At 38.9% G+C, this 24,390-nt stretch overlaps 3 protein-coding genes across 5 annotated transcripts in view; 1 reads left to right on the forward strand and 2 right to left on the reverse strand.

The window, feature by feature from the left end:
- Positions 1-2,599: 2,599 nt before the first annotated feature.
- tssc4 (tumor suppressing subtransferable candidate 4) lies at positions 2,600-7,206 on the reverse strand. Of its 2 annotated transcripts, none has more exons than XM_014007242.1 (2): positions 7,103-7,206; positions 2,600-5,098 (listed from the first exon to the last, which is right to left on the reverse strand). In XM_014007242.1, the coding sequence occupies exon 2, from the start codon at positions 5,059-5,061 to the stop codon at positions 4,225-4,227; it is 837 nt and encodes a 278-aa protein (XP_013862696.1). In that variant the 5' UTR covers positions 5,062-5,098; positions 7,103-7,206; the 3' UTR covers positions 2,600-4,224. The 2 variants fall into 2 exon arrangements, with proteins under 2 accessions (XP_013862696.1, XP_013862697.1); XM_014007243.1 differs by lacking the exon at positions 7,103-7,206 and adding an exon at positions 6,878-6,928.
- Positions 7,207-7,449: 243 nt separating this feature from the next.
- shcbp1 (SHC SH2-domain binding protein 1) lies at positions 7,450-15,122 on the forward strand. 2 transcript variants are annotated; one of them, XM_014007244.1, is made up of 13 exons: positions 7,450-7,695; positions 8,077-8,280; positions 8,374-8,489; positions 8,612-8,820; positions 8,910-9,005; positions 9,092-9,322; positions 9,408-9,585; positions 11,109-11,229; positions 11,480-11,611; positions 13,406-13,524; positions 13,655-13,741; positions 14,132-14,267; positions 14,334-15,122. In XM_014007244.1, the coding sequence occupies exons 1-13, from the start codon at positions 7,557-7,559 to the stop codon at positions 14,630-14,632; spliced, it is 2,067 nt and encodes a 688-aa protein (XP_013862698.1). In that variant the 5' UTR covers positions 7,450-7,556; the 3' UTR covers positions 14,633-15,122. The 2 variants fall into 2 exon arrangements, with proteins under 2 accessions (XP_013862698.1, XP_013862699.1); XM_014007245.1 differs by having other exon boundaries at positions 14,337-15,122.
- A 1,565-nt stretch (positions 15,123-16,687) lies between these two features.
- Positions 16,688-24,390, reverse strand: part of spg21 (SPG21 abhydrolase domain containing, maspardin) — an 8,700-nt gene continuing 997 nt past the window's right edge. Inside the window, exons 3-9 of the mRNA XM_014007246.1 lie at positions 23,805-23,966; positions 22,731-22,811; positions 22,497-22,642; positions 22,305-22,413; positions 18,732-18,839; positions 18,509-18,649; positions 16,688-17,272 (exon numbers count right to left, since the gene is read on the reverse strand). Coding sequence (XP_013862700.1) covers positions 17,150-17,272; positions 18,509-18,649; positions 18,732-18,839; positions 22,305-22,413; positions 22,497-22,642; positions 22,731-22,811; positions 23,805-23,966 — 870 coding nt within the window. The 3' untranslated portion in view covers positions 16,688-17,149. The remainder of the gene's footprint in view (positions 17,273-18,508; positions 18,650-18,731; positions 18,840-22,304; positions 22,414-22,496; positions 22,643-22,730; positions 22,812-23,804; positions 23,967-24,390) is intronic.

Below are 24,390 nucleotides of genomic sequence, written 5' to 3' on the forward strand. Positions count from 1 at the left end.
GTTTATACATCTATTTATAACAGGCAAAATGCTGTAATAACATTTACACAGAACACCTCAAAATGTTTGCAATATCCCTTTGGAACCTCAGAAAACTTCTTGTGCTAAAAATTTGTGTTAAATAACTGAATTTAAAGATATTTTAGTGATGCAAAAAATGAAAGTCTTGAGTCAGTGCTTATTGTTAAAAAATAAGATTCCCAACAAAATAATTAAAATAATACCTACTTCAGCTTTTTCTTCTTTATTGAGCCCATTATGCTGAAATATTTCAATAACATTAAATGCTTAATGTTATAGAAATCAGTAGTCATAATGSATACTGTCAGCTGACAGTCAGTTTTTATTCATGTTTCACTCAGCAGGTTTGGTGAAATGCAGGACTTCTTCTGAACCACTGACAGTCATCAGCTGTGTTCACTTCCTCAGAAAGTAGCAACAAAACAGCCCACTTCAAGTTTTTGTGTAAACGTTTGGTAGTCCTGTAAAACAACTGCCTTATTATGATGATGATTGATGATTTTTCTCCTTCATTTTTTTCTCTTTGTTACACCACAAGGTTGTGTTCTGTATATAATTTGCAGTTTTGATGAACATATATTCATTAGAAAGTTTAGATTTAATGGTATGTTTTTAGATTTACCAACACGGGCTGCAGTCTACGTTACAAGTTCTGTTCTGACAGGGCTGTCTTCCTGCAAGAAGACAATTATTTTCAGTGTTGSTGAGACAGAATTATGGAACCAAAYCAAAGAYTGTTTCTTTTTCYAAACAACTTATCCAAACTAGCACTYTTATTCTGAAMTGGATTGTGCTGAAAGTCCTTCAACCAAAATGAYCTAGATTATATTTTAATTTAACTGGATTGAACAAATAATCACACCTCACCAGCCATACGGCTTTCATTTGGAYCATGAAACCATGAATCAGCTTTTCATCCTTACAGAGTTGCTAAAAGGGTCAAGGAAGTTTTAATGACCAGTCCATACATAGTGGATCAAGAGGTTTGCAACTCTGCTAATCAAAGAGACTAAGAGGTCGCTTTTAGGGGCCTATTTGGTCTCTTTCATAATCAAAGAGAGAACTGGTTGAAATTTCCAAACAAAGTTGAATTTGCTCCTGGTGCGAGTCAGACTCTGTCAGAGCTGCCGCTTTCCCAATTCAGTTTGTGGTGTTCATAGACAGGCTTGGAGAAGTCATGAGATAAATGGTGTCTGGTTAAAAAACCTCAGGAGCTGTCATATGATAAAGGATGTCTGGTTTAGAAACTACATATTAGTTTTAAGCATATGATGTGGTTCTGTTTGCACYTTCAACCTATAAACTCCAGTGAGCTCTGAGAGGGTTTGTGGCTGAGTTTGAAGTGGCTGGAATAAGTGTACGTCTGAGTTTATGGTTCTTAATTGGGAATAAAAAGGTGGAAGGCTACTTCTTGATTGGTGTCTCTTCCTTAAGCAAAATAAATGAAGTAATAGCAGCTTAGTTYATTACGTTGGGTGAATCTATCTGAAAACAGAACAGTAAATTTAATATAAGAAACAAAATCAACAGGGAGAGTTGACATGAACCAAATAACTTAAATAAACAAAATATTTTTGACTTTTAATGGGACCTTATAGGTACTGGTGATGCTGTGCTGACTCTGCTGAATCCCAAAACGTTTTGTAAGAATTTTGTTTGTAGATTTTAGTTCTGCTTTTAAGTCAATGAAAACTCGTATTATTTTAAGGAGGCTCGTTGGTGCTGTTATAGTAAGCTAGATATTAATGTAGCCAAAACAAAAGTATTGATCATATGCACCAAACAAGACCAAAAWGTGGAGCCAGTTTCACTTGATGGCCAACTTGTCAAAACTGTGGCAAACTTTAAATACTTAGGGGTCATTTCTGGACAGTAAGCTCACTTTTGCTGAAAACACTAATTACATTTTTAAGAAACGTTCTCAGAGACTTTGTCTTCTGAGAAGACTTAGTGGTTTGGGGGTTAGTCAGCAGACTCTAGAGCTTGTGTATAAGACCATCATTGAGATTGTCCTAACCTTTCATCTCCCTGCCTGGTGTRGTCACACGAGTTGTAGACTAAGGAACAAATTCTCAAAAAAAGTGTTTCAACTGCAATTAAAATTGTGGAGAAACAACAAAAAACTCAGTCTCAGCTGTTTGAAGAAAGAACATGGAAGACGAGGAACATTTTAGCTGAAAATAGCCATCCTCTTTTTCATCAGTTTGAACCTTTGAGCTCAGGAAGGCRTTTTAGGGTCCCTCAACAAGAACATCCACAAAAAATCATTTATTCCCAATGCAATAACCATTCTTAACCAAACTAAATGACAATCTTCCATCAGTGATATGTTAAGAGGTTTTATTATTGTTTTTTGTTTTGAATTTCTGAAATTATGATTGTATTTATGTGTTTTCGTATGAATGTGTTTTATGGTTGGAAAGCCAAGGAAAATTTACGCCTTGGTGGACAATAAAGGTTTATCTTAACTTATCTTATCCTCCCACAAGGTCACYATGCAAAGTTCATATTATAAATTCAACACAAACATCAAGCATCACTCCTCTGAGAAACTCAAACACAGACTGTAAACACATCATACTGTTAGACATGAAAATATGTGGATCTGCTTTTATTTCTGAGGACGGTTTACATCATTAAAACATTGATAAAATCTGAGAATGACAGAGAACAGTAAGCTGCTGCCACAAAATAACAAGACATCCCAGGACTTTAAGTTTACGTATTATTACCAGTTTGACCAATTTGCTTTCGCAAATTTGCTGCGACAATGAAGCACACCCCTTAGTGTGTAAGATCTTGTTCAAGTAAAGCTGCAGTAATACAGATAGGACTATATTTTCAAGCCTTGTTTAATAAATACACAAAAAACTGTCATTAAATTATAATGTGAAGTTCTACCACGAAGAAAACTACACCTCCTTTGGGAATTTGGAACTTAAAGCTAGAACGGGACCAATGATCCCGCAGACTTGTTCCAGATAGAAGTCCCACCCACAAATGAACAGAGCACTGACCTTGACATACAATACACGATAAAAATTTTTTTTAGGTGTTTTGAAGGGATCTAATTTCCTAAATAATAAGCTGGAAAAGAGGCCACGCTATGAGCTACGAGGGAGGCCAGACGAATTACTGCATTCCTTCTGACACTTTAACCCTTTATTGTAAATGTAAATATTGTACTAAACTTCATTGTTGGTCTGATAGAAAATACAGCAGGAAAATGTAACAAAGAGACAAACCCATTTTAACTGTTATACATCCTCCTCACGCTTCTTGTTAATGTGAACTTCAGATTAACCGACACAAGAGAAGCTCTAACTGTCAAACAGAAGCTAAAATAAACTGAAACGACACATTTAACCCTGCAGGYGTCCTGATCGGCTACTGTGTGGGTGTACTGGAAAGTAATCAGACTAAAAAATAAAAATAAAAGACAATTCCATTTTAAAACAACTGGAAGATCKTTATGTTAGGTTTGTAATGGAATTAAAAGCTTCAAATTGAAAAAAAAGTCTTAAGCAAAGAAAATACAAATTTTATTATTCTTTGAAAATCTTTAAATCTAATTTTAAAGGACTCACTGACATTTGTAATAAAGATATTTTTCTTGTTTAAAACCCAAAAAGACTGGGGAAAAAAAAAAAAACCTTACATCTTCTTCCTCATATTCTAAAAAAACATGATCAAACTGTGAGATATTCTTTCAGGCAGAACTGAGTATCAGATATTGACGTAGCCTCTTGACAATCCTTTCTGCTGACTCTTGTTAAGCTAATAGCTCCATCAGCTGGTGGGAAAGTGAAAACTGTTTGCAGTGAACAAATAAAAGTCATTCGTAGCTGCAGGTTGGGAAAATCCTARAACTCTAAAAGGTGTCAGAAACTCCGTTTGACAAAATTCAGCTCTGTGTTTATAGCAAAAATAAAAATCAACAATTTTTTTCTCAATTTAATATTGATCAGATTCAAATGTGAAGGTCTTTAAAAGTTCTACTCCCTTTATCACAGCTGTGCTCTGATTGGTCAGTCACTCAGGGGTGGAGTTTAGGGAAAGGTAATAAGTTCAGAGCATCTGTCATTTAGTTCCATCAGCTGCCTGCAGAGATGCACAGGTGTCTCAGCCAGGTGTGTTCTCAGGAATCAGAGATCATGACTCACTAATTACAGTTTGCTTACTGGACACAGGCTCACACTGCACTCACTCTGCTTCTTGTCCTGAGCTTTTCCTGTAGTTCTTCAGCTTTGTCTTCCTGAAGGAAGTGAAACTTTGGCCAGATTCCTCTGTCTTCTTCTCTTCCTTCTSCTCCTCTGGACACACRGCTCCACTCSCGTCCTTCTCTGTTTTCTTCTCCATGATTTCTTCTCCAGTTTCTTTCCTGTCTTTGCCCTCCTCCTCGTCCTCCTCCAGATGACTGAGCTGTAAATTCATCTCCTTTCCTTGCTGGGACTCCTGCGCGGAAACCTGTTCCTTCAGCGGCCGCTTAGGTTTGGAGAAGATCATCCTCTGCTGGACGTCACAGGGGGCGGCGGTTTCAGYTTCCCGCCGCAGACCGGACAGGAACTGGTGAGCTGCCCTCCTGTTGTCCCGATCGCTGCTCTCAGGCACGTCCTCCAAACTGTAGCGTGTCCAGCGCTCCGGGTGCACCAAGTAGTCCGGCACGCCTCTCTTCTTCGGCGGCGGCGGCGTGGAACAGGTGGGTGGGGGATGGCTGGTCTTCCTGCTGCCCGCGGCGCTCCCTTGGCTCGGGGCGGGGGTGGTCTGCCGCTCGACGCTGTCCAGGCAGTCGAAGATGCTGCGGCTGCGGTGCGAGAAGGCTGAGCCCCCCCCGCTCAAAGTGAACRTGCTCTGAGCTGGGGGAGCAGGAGCCGAGGTGCAGACCTCGGCCTCCCTGTCGTCATCGCTGTGATCCAAGTCGGGGTCGAAGGGAGCGTTGCTGGGTTGCTCTTCGGGCTCAGACTCGTCGCTCTCTGACAGCTCAACTGAGTCTTCACTGATCGTCTGGCTGTGGTCTCTGACGCGTCTCCGATCAGACATCTTTGCACTGCCGCTGCAGCTCTGCTGAATAAACTAACTAATGGGGGGAAAAAAGAGAGAAAGTCAAAATTGCAGTCGTGGCTAAAGAGACACTTCAGAGAAATTCTACAAACAAGTTAGATGAACAAAAAATAAACACCTTTGGAGGTTTGGCATGTACACACACAACCTGGCATAGTGTTTTATTGTACAAAACTCATATCATGGCTTATATCTAAGCATCCTACACTGGCATGACTTGAAAATCACTGTTAACTTGGCAGCTAAATATAATTTCCAGTTCATAGACTAAACAGGGGGGACCTCTTTCACATCTAAGGTTTCACATTAAAGGAATCATATGAACACACCTTCAGATGAACATGCTAGCTACATCACTATTTATGTAAACATAACTCAACGTTCTGAATGGGTGTTTTGAACTGTAATTTCATTGTGCTCTGTACAATGACAATAAAGGTCTATCTAAKSTAACCCAAAATGTAAGAGCAGAGAGTAAATCTCAAGTCCTCCCCCCCCCCCCCCMCCATTTTTTGCTTTTATAAGAAATCTGAGTCTAAATAGCAGCCAAGAGTTGCTGATTAAAAGTATTGAACGACTGAGCTTCAGTAAATGCTGCCTTTTTGAAATTTGGTATGCTTGTTTGTTTTTGTGCTTATAGTGTGTAATAATGTGTTGTGATGTTGGATTTCTGAGTGTTTTATGTKCTGCAGAACAGGAACCTGCTGTAAAAACAGCAATTATGCTGAGTCAGGCTTGATTTCTATTAATCTTTTCCTGTTTCAATCAATCAATTAATTGTGAACTCAACCATAAAAGCAGAAGTTTTATCATTTTGCTACTCTGAAGATTCTACCACAATTTTCTTTGAATAGACAAGCCCAAAAAATAAAGATGTCGGCTAGCAGCAGTCAGCATGGAGGTGGAGGGATGATGATTTGGGTTGGTTTTGCAGCCAGAGTTTGTTGTTTTGCAAGCCAGTAAGCTCGGCCCAAACTGGGTCATGCAACAGAACAATAATCTACACAACAAGGCGAGTCGATAAGGTCATACAAACATGACAAGAAAGAGCTATTCCTGCTAAATGTGGTTCTACAAGTCATTCTGCATTTTAGCTTCTGTTTGGCTGAATAAATAGTGACAAAGTATGTATGACACGTTTTTGGAGTTATTTAAAGTTGTATTCACCTGGGGTTTAGTAACCCTGTGTGTTATGCATCAATGTACCACTTCATTTGTTCAGTTTTGGACAMAATCCTACCAGCTCTACACAGTTATGGATGGGTAACCTCATGCCTGGTAGCTTTGAAAAGTAGGAGTATGTCTCATTTGAATACTTCTGTTGTGTAACCACCACACACTACTAGTTAGTAATCCTTTTGTGATTCAAGCCAGCTTACATGCTCACAAACATACAGTACACACATAATTATTGCTTTAAAAGGTATTCTATTCAATCTTTTCTGTTAAATACAAAAATCAAACACAACATAATGTGGTCTGTTATTTTCAAGGCTCAACGACGATGATCCACATATTCTTCATCAGATGCCCTGACATGGCATCAGACTTGTCTTATAAGAACGTGATTATTGTTAGAATTCAGCTTAGAAACGTGTGAGGAAATTTATGGAGAATATATAAACATTTCCCAGTCAGAAACACATAAAAAGCCTTAATAATTCAAGGGTCACACAGGTAAAATGTATAACCCCCTCAGATTTATAATGCGAAATAACGTAGAAAAACTATAATAACTTATCTGTATGAAGTTCAGAAAACTGCAAAAACATTCAGTACTGCAGTTATAGTTTACCTTTAATGACTCTCTCACCACCTGGCCTAAATAATTAATATCTGCCATGACAAACAGCTCAACAGAATGGTTAGCATGCTAAAGCTAACGAATTTACCGAGATCGGTCCATTCGTCAACAACATACAAACACACGTCTTGTAGAATACACATGAGACAATTACGTTTATTTGTTACTGTCAATTAAAACACACTTTAACTTTTACGTTTATTCTCGATGTTTTACCTGAAAGCTAGCTCGCTGTTAGCCACTCTTCTTCTACGCTGTTGTAGTGTTTCTACCACGTTGCTGCCACCTAGCGGTGAACCATTGAGTCTGCAACAAGATAAGATGTAAAACACATTCTAGGTGACGAAAAGCGTTTTGTATGGTTTTAAGTTATATTTAAATTTACCATTCCTTGCTTAAAAAAACATGTTAGATGTACAAGGACTCTCTAACAATAAGCGGGTTTAGTGGTTATTAAAAAAGCAGCGAGCAGAGCAGTACTGCGCATGCTCAGCAGACCGACACCCGTGGGCGTGTCTCTGGTAAACTCGTTTTATGATTGGATGTCACAATGTTGACCGGGATATTTTTGAAAGTAACAGGGAGGAAGTGCCATTAACTTTCTGCTTGTGAAATACAGCAGTAAGGCCTGTCTGTTTTAACCAGCTAACAGAAGTATTTGTTAGTTATCATGGAGTCCGAAGGACGGGAAACAGCATGTATAGTTAACGATATGTCAGATATGGTTGTCGTTGATCTGGATTCTACAGTTACAGCAGAGCTGGAAACAGAAGAGGAGGAGGCCCGTAATGTGTTGGACGTAACTCAAGGTCCGAATTTTTTTTCTTTTATGTGTTGAGTTTGTTGTACATATAGTTAAATGTACTTGTCTTTTAGGGGTGTACACATTAAAATGTCCTAACATACCGATAATGCTAAGCTAACAAGCTAGTGCTACATGCCTGAATGTTTTGCATTCATCGACGTTAATGCTAATGAGTCCTTTAAACGTTTTGSTGGTTGTTTTAATCGACGGGACTTCTTGCTTAGTCTTTAATACAATGAACAAACCTGAAAGATAACGTTATTGTGGTATCTCTTGTTATTGCATTGCCTGCATATTATTAGTACATAAAATAATCGTCCTGTTATTGAAGCCTCTGAGTAAAAACACACCCAAAGTGAAATGATGGGTTTGCTTCCCCCTACAGCCCTGTTTCAGAACGAAGACGATGAAAGACAGAAGGATGAGGATGATGACAGTGGCACAGACCACTGTAACAGTGAAAAGTCTGGGACCCAGCTGCAGAGATGTGAGCGACACAAAGGAGGGAGCTCCACGCTTCCCGACACCTTCCAGACCAGCAACCTGTTATTCTATGAGAGGTTTAAAGCTTATCAGGACTACATGCTTGGTAACAGTGGCTTCAGATGTATTGATAATCRCAGCCTGCCTGCAGCGCTTCAGTATGATGTTCATTGGGATTTGCTCTGTTTCTTGTGTGAAGGAGATTGCAAGCCCTCAGAGGTACAAGCCTTCATAGCAGACTACCTGGACAAGGTGATGGAGCCATGCGAATGGTTGGCTTTATGGTGCACTGACGTCTTCGATGTTCTGGTGGAGGTGAGAGCAGCTGCCACCGTAGTGTTAACTTCAAATTATTTGTCAGAGGATCCTTTCCGTATACGATTACATCACAATTCTGACAGCAGCCGTTTTGAAAGGGATGCTGTTGGTGATTTCAGGTGCAAGATTTGGACCTAAAGGATCTGAAAGCTTGTGTGAAACTCGTGCTGCCGCTGCAGTGCGACACCAGAAACTGTGAAATCACTGAGGAGGCCATGACTTCTCTCCTCGAAGCCACCAAGCAAAAAGTGCCCCTGCTGGAGCTGCAGGTGGTCTACGATGAGTCTGGAGACTTTGATCAGACCGCTCTTGCTCTTGAGCACCTCAGGTGGGACTCCTTAAAAAGGTTCTCTACCTGGGGATAAGTTTCACGTGTTTTGGTATCGTTTGTTTCTGAAACATTCTTTCTGTTTGCAGGTTTTTTTACAAACACATCTGGAGGCAGTGGGACGAGGAAGAYGAGGATGACGACTTTGACTACTTCGTTCGTTGTGTGGAGCCTCGGCTCAGATTGTGAGCACACCCTGAGATTCTAATGAGTTTATGCATCTTTAAAACATTAAACTATGTTTTAAAAAAACTAATTTCTCTTGTGTCAGCTACTACGACATCTTGGAGGACCGAGTTCCAGCCGGCCTGGTGGCAGAGTACCAGTCCTTACTGGAAAACTGCTCCAAGTGCTTCCAGCAGTTTTCGGAGCTGCGCAGCAGCCTCTGCGTTGACTCGGACTCTGAGCTGGACAACGTGTCCATGGTGGAGGGCCTAAAGCTCTGCGACTATCTGGAGACATTCAAACGCAAACTGCACATCATCGAGAACCCCCTGCTGAGGTGCCACTCATCGTCCTGCTCTCGTAGACCCTCCACCATCCAGCCTTCCACATAACAACCTGTAATGCCCTCTGCTCTTGTCCAGGTACGTGCTGGCCTACAAAGGAAACTCCCAGCAGCAGCGCGTACAGAGCCGTGGACTCAGAGCTTCAGGTGTGAAGGTGGTCCACGTGGTGACGGGATCCTGCAGCATCATCCAGCTCCAGTCCCTCCTCGGTACACGACTGATGTCCCTGTGCTCCTCGGAGGACACCGAGATTCAGGTCAGTGCCACGCATGACTACAGATTAGTAAAAGTGACCGCAGAAAACTTTACAAAGGTGAGTTCTAAATTTTAGTTATCTACTTAAAAGAGTTCAAACTCTAACTGTAAGTAAGATTAGTTCAGATGAGGGGTTTTAAGCTTCTCCCAGTGCAGCTGCCTGCAGTCACACAAAGACCTTTTGTGGATGAAGGAACACACCGCCTCTAAACTGAGTCACACTCAGCAATGCTTGTGACCTTCGCAAATCTGATGGTTTAAATCTTGCAATTAATCTCTGGATGGAAGCTTTCCCTCAGGAAAAGAAAGATTTCCCAGCATGTTTGAAGGTGGTTCACGTGGAAATGGCCTCCTTTTAAAAGCCTTTTGATTCAAATAAGACATTCAGCTGCACGTTTTTTGAGGCCTGAGGTTCATCTGAAGTAGCTTTTTTTCATTAGTTTAAACATGTTTTAAGCCAAAAATGTAYGACGCTGTGTGACAAACTGGGTCCACCTGATGATCTTACTGTTTCTAAAATCAACTTCAACAGCAATAACTTGAAGCTGTTTTCTTTATGATGTTGTTTCAGTTTAGTGAAAACTTGCAATTTTTTTTTCATATAGATAGTTTAATTCTTTGAAGTAGGAGGTGCAGTGTTTATTAGTGGGTACCAACAATAAACATTAGATTTTAGTTTAGAGAATTASGGTAGAAGGGATTTTATGCCACGCTTCCAAACGAGCCCTATTTGTTCACTTTTCTAATTTGTCTCCACACCATGAACTTTAAAGTGCCTGTGACATCAATTTTTTTTAATAATTCAAATGCATTTTTGGAAAGATAACACTGAGAACATATTACAAAATAGACTTCACGCTGCTGAGATGAACAGTTGTTGAGATATTTGCATGTGAAATAACAGGAAGTGATGTCAAAGGGGGATGTCTGCATGAAAACAAAGCTAAGCTAAAATGCTCAACAGCCCAGACTGTGGAGAGGAATCTGATGTTTTAGATTATTTTGAGTCACTATCAGACAGAAACAAGAAAAAACAGAGTTTAAATCATAATGTTTCAATAAACAAAGACCAGTGAGTTATTTGTCTTAGGAGTTCCCCTTTGATGTCACTTCCTGTTTCCCTTTTGCCGAGCCAAGTTCAAAAGAAGATAGGCCAGTTATGTGTCCAAATGGGTAAAATAATGTGTGGTATGCCAAGTTTCTTAAATAGAACAAAGTTTTCTTTGACTTTTTGTATCTGAAGGAKAAGCACGTCACAGACACTTTGACTTTTAACTCACAAACTGAGGCCTAGAGTCTGAGATGAAAGCTCTGAGGATGGACTGACTTTACGCAACGAATTCTAAAACACATCCTGATCATTAAAACCCAAGAAGGAAGCGGTTGTTCTGAGTTTAATTATTTATTTTTTTGCCTTCATTGCATTTAATTTGAACCATATGACGTGCATGTTGCTGTTTGAAGGCAGGGTCACAACTCTGCTCTCTGTACACGAGTAGTGGATGAGCTGTGTCTTTCCTTCAGTTCCACACAGAGCCAGTGTCAGCTGTGGATGCATGTCATCAGGGCGACGTGGTGATCATTCTTCCAGGAGTCTACAGTGTCAGCAAGCCCATCTTCATACCAGACTCCATCACCATTGAAGGTAAAAAAAAAAAAAGCTCTAAAAGTAGATGTTTTTTTGGAACCTCTCTTGTTTTTTTTTTCCCCCCTTATTTTCCACTGATGTCTCATTTTGTGTTTTAGTCAGTTGGCAGTAAAAAGATTTAATTTTATTTTTTTAGAACTGTTTCAAATCAATAAAGTTTGAGCCATTGCACAAATTATAAGCAAAACAGCTAATAAGAAAACCTAATATGATTGAATGTATTMATTTGGTGCGTTCTGTGTTCCAGGTTTTGGGTTTCCCGATGAAGTTGTGATTGAGAAAATAGCCAAAGGTGACTCGTTTGTGGAATCCACAGGAGCTGATGTCAGACTGTCCAACATTAAGTTCATCCAGCACGATGCCATTGAAGGCATTCTGTGTGAGTATTTCATCCTCAGAAACCTGTTTGATGCTGACCAGTTGGTTAACCATAGATTAAACCAGCTACAAAATGTTCTGCATTCTGTCATGCAAGTGAAACCGCAGGTGTTTGTCTCACTGACAAGTTAAAAAGAAAAACATACAACAGGCTCATGGCTAGTCTTGTTCTAGTTTTTTAACGAGCAGCCCACTGAGTGCTTGAACCACAGGTTGAGTCAAGAGTCACAGGACATGCATTTGTTTCAGAAAGAAATGGGAAAATGACATTTCTGAATAACCCAGCAAGTCATAGGTGAGGGGAGCTCATCTTGATCCAATATGGCAGCTTTCTGGGTGGCGTCCATGTTCTGCAATTAGCCTAAAAGATAGGCCCCCTCACCTGTTACTTGTTGGGCTATTCACATGTCCTTTTCCCTTTTCTTTCTAAAATAAAAGGGTGTCCTGCATCTTTTGACTCAAATGTACATACATTTAGAACATGTTGCCCACTATTTATTTAGGCATTTGCCATGTGAGCTGCTTCAGCAGCACATTAAAGAGATCCATGATTAGTGTTAACATTAGACTTTATTTCATAAACATATATTTTAACTGTAAAATAAAGACTAAAAATACTGTAGGATGTTTGGTTTTTATCATTTTTAAACTAAAAGTTTAAAAATATATTACATGGACAGGGCCGTTTTATTTACACACAAACATTCTGGGTAAATGATGACGTGGATAGGTCCTCGGTGCGAGGCTGCTAGCGAGCTATATCCACCCTGAAGGTTAATCTTGGACAATATCTGAAGATCGTCTCTTTTAAATGAAACCAGAGAGCGTTGACAGAGAGGAGAAGGTAGAAATGACTCAGCCTGTAACTGAAAATATAGGTGGAGGACAACAGAGCTGCTTCATGGAAGAAGAACTCCAGCTTAGCCTGTTAGCTTTAGCATTAGCTCTGATGCTATCAGGTTTCTTCAGTTTCAAGAAGGAGGCTTCTTCAATTTCGCTGTAATACAGACCACTACAGAAGATCTTTCCTGCCCACAGCCATCAGCATCTACAATAATTCTTTAGTTAAATGAGTTGCAACAACACCTAATTTCCCTCTGGGATCAATAAAGTATTTTTGAATTGAATTGAATTGAATTGAATCACCATATGTATTAGCTCAGCGCTACACATTCTTCTCTCGTCACTGAGGTCCTCCATCCACGACAGAGAGGGGAACGYAAAAATGACTCAATCTGCAACTGAAAATATGGATGGAGGACCTCAATTTAGCTTGTTTGTCGCACTAGCACCGAGCTAATACATATAAGGCAGTATAGCATTGGCGCTAGCGCAAAGGCTAACAGGCTAAGCTGAGGTTCTTCTTCCATGAAGCAGCTCTGTTGTCCTCCATCTATATTTTCAGTTACAGGTTAAGTCATTTCTACCTTCTCCTCTCTGTCAACGCTCTCTGGTTTCCTTTAAAAGAGTCGATCGTCAGAAATTGTCCAAGATTAACCTTCAGGGTGGATAGAGCTCGCTCACACCGAGGACCTATCCATGTCATCATTTACCCAGAATGCTTTGCGTGTAAAAAGTCTCCATCTGTGTTAAAATATTTTTTAAAATTTACAAAACTGAAAGCCTACAGTATTTTTACAGTCTTTATTTGACAGTTAAAATAAATGTTTATCAAGTAAAGTCTGATGTTAATCAGGGATCCATTTACAGCAGCATTTCAGTTGAAATTGTACTTCTACACATAGCAGCAAGGAGCTAATGCGTTTCATCGTGTTCCTGCTTGTGGATTATTCAGGCGTGCGTCAGGGCACTCTGAACATGGAGAACTGTGTGCTGCAGTGCGAGACCACCGGTGTGACCGTGCGGACATCTGCGCGCCTCACCATGAACATGTGTGACCTGTACGGCTCCAAGGTGAGCTCTGATCGACGGTTAATGCCTGGTCTGGTGGAAACCTTTGGGGACTCCGTGTTCTTCTGGAGTGTCGTCTGTTTAAGACAAACTTGTTGCTTCATCAGCTGATCAGTAGCGTTGCTGTTTGCAGGGGGCCGGTGTGGAGATTTACCCCGGCAGCGTTTGCATGCTGGTTGGTAACGGCATCCATCACTGCAAGGACGGGATATTGATCAAGGTGATACATGAYGGCTTCTGGAAGACTTAAGTCTGAAACAAAAACTGCAGAACATTAGAGTCTTTGTGAATATTCTGGAATGAGAAGTGACTGAAAATAGGAAGGCTGTGTAAATGTTTGTGTGTACCTGGTTTTTGTTACCTTTTTAGCACCTTTTCTGTTATAAACACCTAACTTTGCACAATCAGTAGTCCTTTCTGGGACTAAAGCCTGGTACTAATATGGTAGAACACCATTTTTGGTTTAGGGGTTAGGTTGTGGACTGGGTTTAGCTTGGGGTTAAGGTTAGGTATGCACTGGGGTTGGTTAGGTTTAGGGTCAAATTACAGAAATGAGTGGAAGTTAATGCATGCTCCTGATACAGATTGAAATACAAACTCGTGCCTGTAGGACTTTGCCGGTGAGATGGTTGGGATGCCAGCCATCACCATGGAGAACAATGTGATCCACAACAACGAAGGCTTCGGTGTGATTCTGGTGAAACCAGGAAATGAAGAACATCAGGTTCCTGCTGACAGGACTGAAGGTGAGCAGCAGCTTCAGTGTGTTCGTTGTTAGCAGGAGAAGTATTTGACAGAAGCTTTGTTTGCAGAAGACGCGGCTGCAGACAAGCAGCAGGAGGGCATCACAGATCCACACTCCACGTTAACCTCTACCAACAGCAGCTCGGCCTCTGTCCAGACCGGGTCAGCAGACTCCAGCARCGCCGACGGAGATGCGGCCTCCGTCTCAGGCAGGAAGTGGCAGCTCAGCCGTCAGCTGAGCCGAAACAAGGAGGCGTCCTGCAGCCGAGCCGTCCAGGATCTGATGGAGCACCAGATCTTCGTTTCTGTTCAGGGGAACCAGTTCAAACGGAACGGCAGGGGGGACTTTGGTGCCTTTTTTTACTGACTGAGATTCGACATTCTGAAAGCAGTACCAGTGGTGCGATTAACAGTGATTTTCTTACTTTGTGAGCAGAAATTGTTTTTGATAGCCTGGTGTTCTCTTCTGTCGTAAAGTAGATACAACCTTTTAAAATTGTATTTTGATTGACAGAAGACAGGAAGTATTCATCTGTTGTATTGCAGTGCTCTGACCTTTTTAAGCATTCACTGATGGAAAATGTATTCTACTTTTGACTTTGCACAAATTATTTTATGTAATTTATTAATTTTGTTTTTCTGTATTTTTTTTAATGCTTTGATTAAAATGTCACATTTTAATTAGTTTTGGGGGGTGGAACTTTAGATCTTGTAAATGTTCTCGAGTTCTTTGACTTGTTAGTTACAAATCAGTGTGGGGTAAGTTTTGGATTTTCATTCGGTGGCTTCACGACTACTTGTAGAAAGTGTTAAATTTATGCATTTTATGCAGATTAAAATGTTTTTTTGAAACGTAACGTTGCAGGACTGTTACACAGTTCATACACTGCATGAATGTTTAAGGCTTTTAATGATTTCCATGATCACTTGGCAGGGAGTAATCTACAGTTTTGACTATCTAAAACACAAGAATTTGYATGTTTAAATTTATTGTGGAATTCCTAACCCTCACGGTAAAAACTAAACATGCATCATAAATACAGATACATTTCCACTAAGTGATTAGGTGTCCCTTCGCAGGTTGGCGTGGGGGCTTCTTCGTTGGTTGACACATCAGTTCATGACTGTAAACTGGGTTCAGTTTAAGCAGAATCTATCAGCAGTTTCCAATTCATGACAGACCTGAGCTTTAGTGGTTCTTGAGTTCTTCCTAAAGCTTCTAACCAAGTTTCTTTTTTTTAAATTTACCATTATTTAATCAGGGGTGAAACCAGAGTACCCAGAGAAAACCCATGCAAATACAAAAACATGCTAACTCCACACAGAAAAGCCCCAGTCCAAACTGGGGATTGAACCAGGACCTTGCTGTGAGGTGTCAGTGCTAACCACTGAGCCATCGTGCTGCATGCTTTTATCTGAGGGTGACGTTTGAGTCTTCTTCCAGACCTTGTGACAGCTGAAAAACTTGTCCAGGTGTTGGAACTGAGGATTTCAGAATCCCAGGTCATTTCTAAATGGCTTCGTGTTGGATAAACTAACAACTGGTAAAACAGGGTCATTCTAGTAAAAAAAAAAAACTTAAACCATCCTAAAACTTTCAGCACCACTTACTGGAAGATTTGGATGAATGTATGGATTTATAATTTTAAACTTGTGTGGATTCAAAGAAAGTCAATAAATTAAAACTTGTGCACTAAATTAATTTTTTTTAAACTGATAAATACTTAAAAGATTCAACACAGAAAACATGTTAGTTCCAATAAATTATTAAAAGCCCCAAATGAACATTCTTTGTAAGAATCTAAATCATGCTTGAACATCCAGGAGGTGGGATTCCCAGAAGAGCACTCCATGGGATTTTTTTTAAATATACAGGAAATAAGGGAGTCAAGAGAACTTATTACCAGGTTTCCAGTGTCATCAATTATCCAGAGAAAATAACTTCACCTATTTTTACTTCTAAACTTTTTATAAAACTATGTAAAAAACGAGGTCTTGAAATGATACTCAATGTCTTAGAGAAGCACATCAATGAATCATTTGAATGGTCTCTAAGCTTACCCAAAGAACAACACGCATAATGTTGCTTAAAACCTCAGAAATATATTTGTATATATATTTTTTGCAAAAAATCTTAGTGCAAACTCAGTTTTTCCATGATTGCAGTTGAGCTAACTTGGAAGTGCATCATAGTATCTTCAATCAATCAACTCTATGGTTGAGAAGCAACTGTTGCACTCCTCAGTCTCATCCTCATACACTACCTGGGCAGACTGTGGTGGGTCCAAAACATCAGACGTTTAGAACAAGCTTGGAAACATTTCAGGATCTTTAAGCTAAAAGGAAGTTCTGTAATCCCCAAAAATTCAGGCTCCAACAACCATCTGGTCGATGTAAAAATCCCACAAAATGTGAAACGTGATAAAAGAAAAAAATAAATATATACATATATATTGTATTTCAATACAAATAAGAAATGCACTTTCATCATAGTGAATTACACAGACTGTCAGATATACAGCATGTCTCTGTATAACCAGCGTGTTCATCTTTCTGTTAACAGCCAACACTGTTAACTACAGCTCAACGTGCACACAGACATGAACACAGTTCAGGCAGTTTATGAGTGCAACGATTCATTCCACATAAGGCAAAGTATTGTGTATGTTTCAAAGCAAAGCGGCGGTCATGTACCATCTGTATACAGGTCAATATGAAAATATTGCTTCATCTGACAAGTAAAAATATTTTCAGCCGGCTTGCTGATTTGACTGTTGAGCTCTATAGAAAAGAATCACTGGAACGTCCGATGATGYGAGTTCAGCCAGAGAATCAAAAAGAGTTGAAATTGTTTAGAGTTGTTAGATTGCAGGTGAACGTCGCCTCACTGCTCCTCAGAGTCCTGCTTGCTGCTCAGGTGGCTCCCCTGCACCTCCAGCTCCTCGGCGCTCACCATGGAGGGATCAATGGCAGCGTACCTGGTCCCRTGGAACTGACGCAGGTGAATCTGAGAAACAATACAAACATTAATTCTGATGAATCGAACCTTGTGATGAGTCGCAATGAAACCACAGCACATCCAGACAGGATGAAAAATAACAGACAGTATTAATTTTAACTTCTTTTTCTGAACAGAAGGTTGCTGGGTTTTTTTATGTTTTGTTTTCAAACACAGCATAAAATTTGATTGCTTGAATTTTATTTATTTTATTTTTTTATAGCAAAGAATAAAACAGCTGATTCAGAGTCTGTTTTATTCCTGGACTGTGTCCTATTAGGGCAGAGCAATTTAAATGAATGTGACTAATGACATTATTAGTGAATGTCCAAGTAATAAAAAACATGAGAACATAATAAATTTTACATCTAATTTAAAACTCTGTGTATCAGATTTTCTTAGGCTGAAAAACCTGGTAATGACCAGGTTTAAAAACTTCATAATATTTAGTTATTTTTTACTGCATCACAAATATTTTGTCAGAACTTTACCATGGCATAATCACAAATATCAATTATTTTATTTTATTTTATTTTATTTTATTTTATTTTATTTAACCAGGCAAATCCCATTGCAATTGCAGATCTCTTTTTTGCAAGAGCGGCCTGGGCAATAGGGTTTTTCAGTAGGTAGAGGAGTAATATTTAAAGCATGTTATAAGAAAAATTAGAAAAAAAAAACCAGATGGTGCTAAAATATTTCACTTTGACATTTGTCCCGTTTATTTTGCATAAACACAAAGTCACATGTTTCTTATGACTGTTTCAGTTTGTCATGAGACTGGTCTGGATGACAGAACGACAGAGCTGAGAGCAAAGAGGTTTCTGCAGACAACAACCTTTCTCATCATCAGCCCTCAGTGTCAGAAAATCTACATGTTGTGTCTGTAATAGTTGTTTCTCCCCAGAATTAAACAAATCTGTGAGTAATTGCTAATCAGTCACATGTTGTGGAAGAAATCTCTAAATTAGGCCTCTTTCCATGTCAGATTTGGAATCTGTTATAGGAGATAAACGATTTCTATATGTTTACATTTCTTAAAAAGCTTGAAATGCAACTCTTTGTTAAAGATGCTGTGGCCCAAAACCCATTCCACTTGAACATTTTGAAACTTTCCTGTTACGTTCCTTTTAAACAGATAACCAGCAAACTTCTAAATGACTGCAGTTAATGCTGTGAATGAGGAACAAGAAGAGAATCTCAGCTGTTGCAGCTTTTAAAATAGACTGCAGAAGCAGAACATACCTGTATGTAGAGGTTGACCTCAGCACTCCTGCACAGGTACGGGAAGTTTCCTCCAGTTTTCAGATGAGCTCTCCTGGCATTAGGATACAGTTTGTACATTTCCTCTTTGGCCTCCAGAGACAGAGCGCTCTGATCAAACACCTGAACATCAGGAGAAACATTACTCAGGTGGTTATAGTGTGAACACAGAGGAAACACAACAAGCTGACAGGAAAACACTTACATCTATGATGGTCACAGCAACTTCTTTTATTTTGTGGGGCTCCACGTACGAGTTCTGACAGTTGAGTGTTAGTCGTGAAGCTAGCTCACTTTGGCTTAAAGTCTCCAGCTGTAGATGGACAACATATCAGAGGGTAAATACTATAGCATTCTAACAACAACATCTTTTACTCTGTGGGGAAACAAATTATTCTTTGAAAATGGTGAACTTTGTAAATAAAAAGGAACTCATACTTCAGTTTTGAAGTCTGGTAATTCTGATCAAGTATTCAAACCAAGCTCTGTTTTACTTTTGAAACCTTTCCATAGTTACTGAAAAACCAGAGAAATTAATCAAAAAACACTAGAAAATGCTTTGTTAGTTGGATAAGAACATTTTAGCCTAATGAAGTGTTTTGATTGACAATTCTAAAACAAACATTGTAATTAGTTATGTCCATAATGTTTATAAAACTGGGTTTCCTTTACAAAATGTTACAAAATGGGTGTTCCACAAGGTTTCGTTTTAGTACCACTTGTTTTTATTTCATGATCAACATGAAAAACGTAAAACTGTTCAGGGCCTGTATGCAGATCGTGCTGTCAAGCAGGAAAAACAAAAGTCAAAAAGCTTGTAGGGGTAACCCTGGTGAAATATTCATTTCTATTTTTGTCTTTGATTTTATTTTTTCCACTTATAAGAAGAAAATCATTTTAAAGTGTTTTATTTTCTTTAAGTGAATAGGACAATAAGTCCTATATATATGTTATCTCATTTAATCTTTTAAAAGAGGTTATGATCAATATATCATTACTCAAGCTTATTGAATTAATCTTTGCATGTCTCTTTATTCCAGAGTTTGACACTGTGAAGGAAAAAGAGTGGAAATGTGTTTTTAATGTTTTTTTTCTTAGTACTGGTATTAATCATGGTTTTATTATCATTTTTTTATTGATTTAATGATTAAATTAGTTCACTATTAATCCAGTGATGCAAAGGTTTGACTTATAAGCTTAGGTGAAGTGATTTTTAAGACAGCATGTTAAGTCTGCCTTTTGCAGCTTCAAGGTCTTTTGCTGATAAGAACTTGCAGCTGGCCGAACCAAGTGTGAGAAGCCCAGATTATTTACTTTCTCACCTCTTCTCTCTTTTTCCCTCCTCTCAGAACTAATTTTCTCTTCTCACAGTTAAGTAGTTGTTCATTGTTCGTCGGAGCGGATGGTTCTGACTGGGTTTTCTCTGAGGTGGTGTCCATCTCTCGACACCTGCATGGATGTAAACCTGGATGGAAGTTACTAACCTAGTTTTGCTGCCGAGAAGCACCTGACTGATTCCAGCCTGGAGCCCGCTGAGGCTAGTTATGGAGAGGCGAGAGGCATCTCCCTCCGAGCTGTCAAGGAGACATCATCCACCTGCAGACTTACGAGGCGGTCAATCTCAAAACATTCTACCTGCCTGCCTGTTCAATTGACGGAAGACGTCTAAAAGGTAGAAACACGTTTACTGAGATAAAAGCTGAAGTCTAGCCCTCGGAGATGTCCKGTCCTGACGCTGTTTGCTGGTCTGGTCAGTGTTTAAAGAACAAGTGCCAAATTCACTAATCTTCTTTTCCTCCTATTTCTTAAAGCTAAATCTTTACCTTTTTCTCTCTTATTTACTTAAAAACTTAGTCAAGTAGCGTACCAGTAAATTACAACACCTGAAATTTACTGTTTTTGTCAACTCTGAGTGGAATTTTTATGCCGAAAATATATAACTTGTGTCACTTATTCATATAATATTTTTAAGAAATGTTTGTATGTTTATTCCTGTTCATATATCTAAAATAAATTACTTTATTTTGAGAAATCTGACCAGGTCACAAGTTTTCATTTTTCACTTCATGATCAGAGGGGTATTTCATTATTTCCTGATTTCATTTTGCAAGATCTTGCTGGATTATTTTGTGAAGGTTAGGCTGGTCCTAATTTCATAGGGTAATTCACTACAAGCTTTAGAACAAGATGCATTGGACTTAACAGGCAAATGGGAGTGTCCCAGTGGTTTAAAAATATTTCTTCTCTTATTTACACCAAAATGATCTTCATGTGTTTTACAAGTGAACTACTTTCATCTGCTCAGGTACTGTATAGTTGTGCTTCATGATTTTGTCAAATCGTTTCCATAGTGTAACTGTTTGAGCCCAAGCAACTCAGTCTGCTGTAAAACCTGTGAGGATGTTTTTCAAACAAGTTTTGTCATTTTATATAAAAATAGCAACGTTTATGGCCTTGTTTCAGATGTAAGGAGTTTCCCAACATAGTACAACAGGTAATGGACACTAAACAGTTTTCTGTTTTGTTTAGGGGTCTTATAATTTACAACAGTTTGCCAATAGAAGTATAAATGAAAAGAGTTTTTAACAAGAATGGCAGAAACAAAACTCATTTAGGAACACTGACAGATACCAGCTGTGAGCTGTGGTCTTCAGTAGAAACATTTCATTATTTCACTTCTCCTTTATATTTTTTGKCTGTGCTGCTTTTACCTTAACAGTGTTTTTTGTATAGTCAGGTATATCAGGTAATAATAAATGATTTATGAAACATACGTGTTTCATGAATTATAATCACCTGTTCTGTTTTTTTCTGCTTTAATACATCAGTTTCAACTTACATGTTTCCATTTCTTCATCACAACACACCAATTCATCAACAATACTTCTTTATATTTACAATCATTTTTGCTTTCTCTGGGGTTGTTAAAGTCACATGTAGTTTTTATTAGTAAACAGAGAGTGTGTCATCTCTATTTATAGCCTCAGTGTACAAATACCAGAGCAGAGACATGAACATGTGAAAAGGTGTCAGCAGCAGCATTTTGAAACTRGTTCTGAGAAAAGACTCTGAACAATTAATACCCACACTGTAGGTGACTCTTTGAATGTCCTTTAGTTTAAAAGTAAAGTTTAATTCTGACAGAACTGACAAGCTAACAGCTAGTCAAAATCCAGCCTTGACCAAAGCGAACTGATTTTTTAACAGCTCCAGTTCAAAAGATTTTAAAATGGTTCATGCAAAAACTATGCTATAAACCCTCACATCACTATTAATTTGTCAATATATTGTTATTTAAGTGAAGATTTGCTGTTACTTGCAAGAACAAACAGCAGCATGACGTAGCCTGGATCATTTCCAGCAAGGATTTCCTAATATTCGTAATATTAACATTCGGCAATGTAAATATTTAAACAATCGCTCTTACATGAACAGCTGTGAAATTCTAAAGACTGGAATTATTTGATGATAAAATTCCCCTTTGGCAAAGGGTGTGGTTGGATAAACTATTACAAGCTTATCATTCCAGTCCAAAGTGCACTCGAACTGTTACTTTCTCCTGCAGATATTTGTATACACAAATAACCACAGTACTCCATGTAAATAACTAATATAAAATTAACAGTGGTGCAAAGGTTTAGGAAATGGCCTGTCCTGATTTTATTTAATCAAACTTTTTACAGAATCAACTTTAAAATGTCCAAAATCTCAATATAGATTAAAAAAGTAAAACACTAGGAAGACCGTAACACTCATGAACACACTTGGGCTCACTTACCCTGTCTACCATGAAGTCAATAGCATCTGCCATTTTAGGGTCCACAGGTCCTTTAGCAAAGTTCCCCAGAACAATCTTTTTGAGTAAAAAGGCTGGCATCATCCAGAAACTGCAGAGTAACAGAAAAACAACAGCATGAAGACTGAACTCAAACCTTCAGAGGAGACCGTTTGAGGCGTCCGATCGAAGCACCTGTTAGCCGTCCATGTCTGGTTGAAGATGGACGTGTCGCTGAATGAATTACACAAGACCAAAGAGTGAACTCTGGGAGATTTGTGTGTGTACTCGGCAAACTTCTGAGCCAAGAATCCACCCAGAGATGCTCCAAACAGGTGGATCTGAGGACATCAGATTGTCATTAGACATCACAAAACCAGCTTACAAAGAGATAAGGCCTCTGTAAGGAAACTGGGGACAGAGTCTCACCTTATCCAGCTGAAGGTGATCCAGGAGTTTACGAAAACCGTCACAGAACTCCATGAGATCCCAGTAGATGGGATACTGCAGCTGGAAAATATAATCCATCAAATGAACAAATAAAATCAACAAGATAAAAACATTTTCAACAAATGAAGTAAATCTAGTTGCTTTTTCTGATAATTTAGATATCTTAATCTGATCAATAAAAGAGTACTTTGTACTGAAATGTGATATAAAAACTTTAAGTGGACTATAGCACATTAAAACAACAAAAGCTGACCAAAGTGCTTCACAGTTCGGTCAAGACATCAAAAAAATAAAAAAATAAAATTATAGATGCAAATACAGAAACACAATATATAAAAAAGCTCTAAATGAACCTTCAAATCTTAAACATAAGCCAAAGAAAATAAATGGGTCTTCAGCAAAGATTTAAAGGCCTCAACAGTCTCTGCTGACCGATTATTAAGAGGTAAACTGTTCCATAGCTTTGGAGCAGCTATTGCAAAGGCCCGGTCACCTCTAGATTTCAGTTTGGATCTAGAGACATCTAACAGGAACTGGTTAGTAGACCTGAGTGCTCTGACTGGAGTGTAGATGTTAAGAAGATCACATAAAAATGACGGGGCCAGACCATTAAAAACTTTAAAAGCCATCAATAAAATGTTAAAATCAATTCTCAGGTGAACAGGAAGCCAATGGAGAGAAGCCAGGACCGGGGTTATGTGTTCATGCTTTTTAGTACCTGTTAAAAGACATTTAATTTGATGTCTAGTCTGAAAATCATGGCTGTTTGATAGCTCTAACTACTGGTACATTTAGTATTTTGCATTGCTTAAATTTTGAATTATTAATAATTTACTGAAAGTAAGCCTGGATTTCATTTTAATCATTTGTGTTGTAGTGAATAATGTCCATGACAGTCGTGAGATGACTTGTCTATTAATAATCTGCTTAAAGTTGTGGAATGCATAAAGTTCATGGTGAAAAATATGTGAAAGATGCGACCCTCCTTGTGAGGATGTCAGTAAATAAGAACATGTGAAATGGACCACAAGGTTCCTGCAGTTTTGGGCTCACCGAGATGACTCTGTAGCCCCAGCCTGTCAGGGCCAGAACCTGCTGGAAGAACACCTCAGCTGTCCCACTGACAGGGGGCAAGAAGACGATGGGACACCTGATGCTCTTTGGGCCAGCATCGTACAAAGACCACACCTTACTGTCATCGTCGTCAACAATAATCTGAAATAAACAAAACAGAAAAAATGTAAGAGACATGAACAAGGTCAGGTCCTGATTAACTCTGGTAAATGTAGTGACATCATTTAATACTAAAGTTCAACAAAAAATAAAATGGGACCTTAGAAAGCTGTGCAYAAAGTGATGAATCACAATGAACTGAGAAAGACTGTAAAGAAGAGAGGGACAAACGAGTGACCCAATAAAAAAAAAAAAATCAATACACCACATTTACCCAAATCTAAAGTTTACTCATGTCCAGCTATGGAAAACCATATGATTAAAGAGTATGCTTTTTGACCACAACTTTATATAAAACAATGATTTTCAATTATAAAAAGAAAATGTGATGTGATCAATACAGGTGCTGCCAGCTCTAATGGAAGTAACCTCACTGTTTGCCTCCATTTTACAGATCAGCAACACA

Source organism: Austrofundulus limnaeus, unplaced genomic scaffold (genome assembly GCF_001266775.1).
Source record: "Austrofundulus limnaeus strain Quisiro unplaced genomic scaffold, Austrofundulus_limnaeus-1.0 Scaffold40, whole genome shotgun sequence".
NCBI classification, from domain to species: domain Eukaryota; kingdom Metazoa; phylum Chordata; class Actinopteri; order Cyprinodontiformes; family Rivulidae; genus Austrofundulus; species Austrofundulus limnaeus.